Consider the following 6907-nt stretch of genomic DNA (forward strand, 5'->3'; position numbering starts at 1 on the left):
GCAGGGATCCAGCAGGAGCTTAGGTGAGTTTTTTTCCATAGGATTTCAGCTGGGAGCTGCTGTAGTGATCCCTTTTCCTCCCACTGATATGGGGAGGGGACAGCTGGACCCTTCCTTCCTCCACCCCCAGCAATGTGCAGAGCTACGAAAGCAGTGCAACCTGGAGGATCTCCCTCCCAGCTCCAGCACTGCTGGTTCCCAGGAGCCCTGGTCTCGCAGCCCATCTGGGAGTTCTCTGGGTCCCTCCCCATGTCCTCTTGCACCAAACTGGGCTGTAGGACCTGATCTGTGCGATGCTGACTCCTTTTGTTCCATGCTCTTTTAGGCACGCAATCTGACCCTGGCAGAGACATATGTTTTGCATTCTCTCCTGTAGGCTCTCCCTAGCCTGAACCCTTCCCCAAAAATCCATCTCACTCCCAAGCCCTGTGCCAGCAGGGACAAGCAGAGCAGCCAGTCCCGTGGGTATCACCCATAAGATGCTCCAAGGGTGGGCATCAGGGGCAAGTGGCCCGCTTGCAAAAATAATACATCTTCTGTCTATTTTGTGGGGTCACTGGCATTTCCCAATGCCCGACCACCAGCCCCCGGATCTGTGTGGCCACGCGTGGGATTCCCCAGCAGGCAGGACCGGCCCCAGCACGCCCCGCTCTCGCTGCTTTTGCTGCAGACTCCGAGAAACCTGCCCGATTCCCCCCGCTTTGCATAACCAGTTTATCCCAGCGTTTGTTTGAAAAACCCCTGTTAGTCACCGCTCTGAGAGAAGCAGCCCAGCCCTGCTTCCAGCTTCGGAGCTTGCTTTTCCAGCTTTGGGCTGAGCCAGCCGTGGTTTTTTTCTGCTGTTGTATAAATGCTAGGGCCTGAAATCTGTGCCTCTGTACCTTGCTGTATATACATCCACTGTGACCGCTGCCCTAAGCTGTTTCTGAAGTGACTCTGTGCACGTTGCAACACGGCCATCCGGTCCCCAGAGAGGGATGGAGGACACAGCTGAGACACCCTAAGCCTGGTGCTGGGTCCTGAGGCCATCTCACAGCACTGAGCACAGCCCTCAGTGCTCAGAAATCCTTCGTGCATGCAGCAAAACAGCTTTCCAGCTTGCTTTGTTCAAAAAGAAGAAAGTTCCCCAGCAATACTCCAGCACAGGAGCAACGTGGCAGCATCCAGGAGCAGGTCTCCACAGGGGATTGCTACTCCTTCACTATGTTTGAACGCATTTTTCTCCCAAGTTACACATGGGGAAAGGAGAAGCCCTGTGCCCTTTGAACACAGCACCCTCGGGCTGCTTGGCCCCAGAGAAGGGCTGTGCTGTTACAGATGGGACGGAGGCTGTGGGCTGGATATGCTCACGTCAGCAAACCTGGAAAAGCATCGCGGCTGGAGGCCACACAACACCCAAGCGCAGCCCAGGCGTGGCCCTTCCCCTCTTTAAACCTGTCCCGAGGAGCTGCCGGCTCCTGCCTGCTGCCCCAGGAAAGCTCCCACGCCATGCAGTCCTTTCATCACCGCCCACAGCATCTACTGGGAGCATGCACACCCCAGCCCAGGACACCCACCTGGGTGCTCCCAACACTGGTGTGTTTGCTCTCTTCATCCATAAAGGCCAAGGCCAATAACTACCCAAAGCCCACTGGAAACCCTCAAGGACTTTGCCTCTCCTCCCGCGGTGGTCGCTGCCCCACAAAGGCAGCCCAGCGCAGGTTTAGTGCATGTTCAATGTCACTAAATGGGATTTTCCATGCTTTCTCAAAGGGAAACAATCCCTCAGCTTTGGACTTGGGAAGAAGGGGAATGGGGTGAGGAAGGGTGACCATACCAGCAGAACCCTGCTAGCACAGGAGATGCCATGAACTGACTTCGTGTCCAGATGGAGGAGAGTTTGGTAGGGATCAGGAGGATGCTTGCAGGCAGGAGGGCAGCCAAGCCCCCTTCCCTCCCCCTCTCAGCCTGAAAACTGGGGCAGTCCCCATTCCTTACACCACAGCAGAAGCCACAGCACCTCCCAGAGCTGCTGCCCCAGTGCTCTGCTTTCGCCAGGAGGATGGGGGAAAGCTTCTGGGTCCCTTCACTACCCCGCTGCACTTCTGCTTCTTGCATAACTCGGTACATTACTCTTTAATAAGTGTCTCAACTCTCTGTCCTCCATCTCCAGGGCAGGAAAATAACTAAATAAATAACATCACAGTTTTCCCTTAAAACAGGCAAAGCGCAACAGAAGCTAACTGGCTCAAAACATTCACTTGCCAAATGCCAGGGGGATTATCCCAGCCCCATCCGTCGGAGGCAAGCCTTGCTCGCGCTCCTCCTCCTCCTCAGCAACCCTTTATCCGCACAAATCCCAAGGAAGCGTTTGGGGCAGCCCCAAATCCCGCACCTCCGGGCTAGGGGAAGGGCTCTGCTTTCTGGGAAGGGGGTTTCCAGCACCCGAAGAGCTCGAGCTGATGGAAGAGGGGGAGGCGGGGAGCTGCCCTTCCCAAAGGCGCCCCCAGATTAAAAGAAGCATAAACCAACAGCCGGGGGGCCTTACTCCCCCGCGGCCCCAGCTCAGCCCCGGGGTTGGGATGAGCGCAGCCGAGGAGCGGCTCCGGGGCCGCCAGCCCGACGCATTCCTGCGCCGTGAGTCAGGGCCCGGCACAGCGCGGGGCTGCTGCTCGGCTCGCTCCCAACCCGGCACGGCAAGGCACGGCAGCACCTCGGCGGTGCGATGCCGGTGCACAGCAGCTATACAGCCGCGTTCCAAACGGCCCCGTTTGAGCCGTGCTAAGTGCCCTTCAGGAGAGATTTCGACGTGGGAGGGAGCTGCCTTCAGCTTCTCTCGCCGGGTGCGACACCGGAGCAACTTTTTGGGGGCTCTCCCTGCATGCTGTGCATTTCACAGCACTGATGCATCCCTGCTGCAGCTCACACTTTGTTTTTCCAGCTTGATGTGATGAGCCGCGTCACCCTGATGCCACTGGCTCCCTACTCCCATGGTGCTGTATGGGTAAAAGCTCTGGTTTGGGGGGAGGATCCCACACGGCACCTCAGGATGCACCCTGCCCAGTGCCTGTAGTGCAGGGGCTGTCAGCTGGCTCACAAGCAAAGTGCCTTGCACAAGGCAAATGACAGCAAACCACAGGGAGGCAAAGCAGAGACCAGGGCCGATGGGATCCAAAGGACCCCACGAGCAATTCGAGTGTCCCCATGGAGGCGGCAGGCACTGAGCAAGGACAGGAATTTGGCTCTCAAACTGCAAACCCAAAGGGATGGGGTGAAGGGAAGGAGCCTCTGTAATGGAAAAGCCAAGGGAATATAATGGAAAAGCCAAGGGACAAGGAGACAACACTGCAAAACGTCCTTCTGCACTCCAGGCCCGGACCTGAGCAGAGGTCCTCGGGCAGCCCCCCATCACCTGCCCACGGTGCCAATGCAGGAATCGCAGCTCTTAGGGACAGCAGGGACGATACACACACCACCAGCTGCATCCCCCCAGTACGTTCTCCAGGTATCAGCACAGAAAAGCCATACCCAGAGGACCATCAGCACCCATCCCAGCATCACCATCTGCAATATCCATCCCATCCAAAACCCGACAATGCACTTGTATCCCCACAGCATGCCCCCAAGACTGCTCACCCGGGCAGGCTCAACCTGTTCTTCCCTCCCAGCCTCCTTTCTTCCAAGCCCTGCACATGGGACAGACCCAGGCTTGCAGCATGCTCTCAGCCCCTCTCCTCCCAAGATTGAATAGAGACTGCAACCTCATAGATCCTATACAGTGACAGCCTCCTGGAGCCACCAACCTCAGAAGATGTTGGTGAGTTATAGGGAGGGGAGAATGTATATATAGAAATATATATATGTATATACACACACACACTCGTGTATATAAATATAGTGAAGGCTGAGCTGGATCAGAGGAGTGCTAACGAGAGAGGGCAGCAGGAGCAATGCCTGTTTGTTTTCTGCGCAGGGACTGCCGACGGAAGGGCAGCATTTATTTCAAGTGCATCTCAATCACAAGATTGGGTTGTGCACAGGAAACTTTGAAAAGCCATAGCGGAAAAAATAGAAAACAATAATAATTAAAAAAAAAAAAAAAGAAAAAGATCGCTGAGCTCCCCGGCCATCAACAGCCGGGTTGGAAAGAAGGCAACATCAAACCCTGCCCGAAGGACTGCCTGTCTGACCCGGGGGACGCGACAGCCCGCCGTGTCATGGACAGGGACGGGACCGGTTTGGTTTTTGTGGATGGCGAGGAAAAACGGGATGAAATGGAATAAGACGACGGAATAACAGAACAGAATAAAACAGAATCGTCTGGTAGGAGCGCAGGAACCCGCGGCCACCCCGCTCCCTTCTCGGGGTGCAGCTATGTGGGTCCGATGCCCCCCACCCCAAAGCGCTCCAACAGGAAACACGAACCGAAACCCGCGGCCACGAAGCCGCAGCGCTGAGCCAGCCAAACGGCAGCGAACTTTTGCCAGCACAGCCAAAGGTCCGTCCCTCCCCCCTCCCCAAAAAACAACTTCTCCCCGCTGACCCCGAGCCCTCCAGCCCCGTACCTGCGGCGGCCAGCGCCCAGCGACGGTGCAGCGGCAGCAGGAGGAGGAGGAAGAGCAGGAGGAGGCGGCGGGCCGGCGGCATGGCGGAGCGCGGAGCCCAGCGGAGCACAGCGCTGCTGCCCGCCCGCCTCGCCACACTGCCGGGCTGCCCGCGGCGGCGGGGCGGGGCGGGGGGCGGAGCCACGCGGCAGGGGGCGTGGCCACGGACGGAGAGTTGCGATGAGCTGCGACCGGCCTCAGCCCCGCGCCGCCTCCGCTCAGCCCTTTCGGAACCAACCCCCGATCCCCGTTCCAGTCTGCAGAGGGGGTTTGCGGGCAGCAGGGGGAGCCCCGCAGCGTGCTGGGGATGGCACAGCATGGGCACCCGGAGAGGTGGATTTAGGGCAGGCGGCTGCTCTGTTCCTGAGGTAGGGTGCTGGTTGCGGGGATGGAGAGGGGGGTCCTGCTGCTGGGACAGCGCCAGCAGCTCATTAGCCCGGCTGCCTTCAGCTTGTGTGTATGGGGAAGAGCAATGTGCTGGAAGAGGACCAAAACAGATCAGAGTGCTCACTGCTGTCACCACAACATCAGACACTGCTGTTCCTGTGCGGAGGGGCCCCTCAGGAGCAGAGTGAGCGTTTTGTGTGGAGTGTGTTTTAGAACCCAGTGAGAGCGTGGGGGTTAAACTTGGTGGTGTTTAAGACACTGCCTGGTATTCAAAATATGGATTAAAGCAATGCAAATGAATGGTTAGTTGGCCGCTATTTCGCAACCATAGCAAAATATGACATGACAAACTATCATTAAGGCAAAGGGCTGTTTTTCCTCCTGGGTGTTTGCCCGTCGCCCCTACTTTTTCCCCAGTGACCTGGTGCCTGCGGTTAGCTCAAGTCCCAGCACTCCCAGCCTTGGTGTGGCCAAGACAGGGGCGTTAAAGCATTGAACAACATTGAAACCAGGTGGGCAGCAAGCAGAGGAAAGGCCCAGAGCACAGCTGGTGAGACAGAGCTCCCTTTGGCTGCTATCCAGACTTGGGCATCACTTCCCACCCAGATTTCAGCAGCAGTTTGGACCATAGGTGGGCTGGAGTGGCCAAAAATGGGGGTGATGGGGGTTTCTTGGCCCTCAAGGTAACCCCAATAACTGCAGGCTGCAGCCCCCTCCTGAAGCCTGTTTGCAGGTAGGAGACGCAGAGGGAGGCTGGCTCTGTGCAGAGGTGCTGGGAGGAGGAGGAGGCGTTTGTGGTTGAGCGGCTCCCGAGCCCTTTCTGCTTTGCAGAGCTTTATGAGTGCCGCTGGCGTGTGATTCGATTAAGGACCGTGCATCGCCTTCCCCTGACTCCAGAGCCTCGGTGGCGATGGATGGAAATCCTGCCCAGCATCCGCAGGGCACCGCCAATGGTCCCATGGGGTCACAGCCCGGTGTCACCCTCTTGCCCGCCCTTCTCCAAAGCCACCCCAGTGACAAACAGGCAGAAGGGGAGGTCTGAACTGGGCAAGGGGTGAGGTGGGAGAGGCTCTGTGCCCCATGGAGCAGGTGCAGGGCCAGTGATAATTCCCCATTTCTCCCAGTGCAGAAGCAAGAAGTGCCCAAATCTAGTTATGGGGCAGCAGATTTAGGGACGAACAAAAGGCAGTGCTTTTTTCACACCACCCACGATTTGATTATGGACGTTCGTTGCCAGGGGATGTTATGGAGACCTCCAACCTAAACGGGACCCAGATAATGTTTAGGAAACCGGAAGAGCGTGGGGTTTTCAATACCGTGTAGCGATCACACCAGGGAGTACCTACACCGGGGCATGTGTCAGGCTTGGCCACAATGCCATCCCCAGCCAGGGATGCCCATCTGCGATCTGCATGCTTCCCAGATAAATAGGTGCCATGCCCCATCACCGATACAGAGCAGCAGCATGGCTTGGGTTGGAAACACTTCCAGCTGGGGAAATTCCCCTATCAGCTGGGACTGCTCTCTGGGTGGCACTCGGTGACATTCTGATCTGCTGCTCCCACAGCTGCAGGCAGAGATCCCGCTCAGGAGCAGTGCAGGCAGCATTGTCCCTTTCTGCACGGTCTCCATCCAGCTTGTCAGCTCAATAATTTATTATCCAGAAGGTGCAATCACTATCCATAATTCATGAGCAATAATGTTCTACACATTCAAACCAACAACTTGGCTCCCTGGACCGTGCACCGTCTTCATGTCCAAGCTGTCATTTCATCCTTCCCAACAGGCAGCAGCCAGCCCTGGGTTGGTGCATCACGATGGGCATCCTGAGAACAGCAGGTCTAGGGGTTAAGTCTGTCTGTCCTAAGGGATCCACTGCCATTTAATTTCGGGTTGGGAAAGGATGTGGGGACAGCAGAAAGGGCTTTTGCAATAGG

The 6907-nt window shown here is 57.0% G+C and overlaps 1 protein-coding gene across 1 annotated transcript in view; it reads right to left on the minus strand.

The window, feature by feature from the left end:
• Window positions 1-4626, minus strand: part of UNC5B (unc-5 netrin receptor B) — a 31124-nt gene extending 26498 nt beyond the window's left edge. Inside the window, exon 1 of the mRNA XM_042863303.1 lies at window positions 4545-4626. Within this exon, the coding sequence (XP_042719237.1) occupies window positions 4545-4626 (82 nt within the window). The remainder of the gene's footprint in view (window positions 1-4544) is intronic.
• Window positions 4627-6907: the final 2281 nt, after the last annotated feature.

This window comes from Lagopus leucura, unplaced genomic scaffold, assembly GCF_019238085.1.
Source record: "Lagopus leucura isolate 7727_CA_CO unplaced genomic scaffold, USGS_WTPT01 Super-Scaffold_739, whole genome shotgun sequence".
Lineage (NCBI taxonomy): Eukaryota > Metazoa > Chordata > Aves > Galliformes > Phasianidae > Lagopus > Lagopus leucura.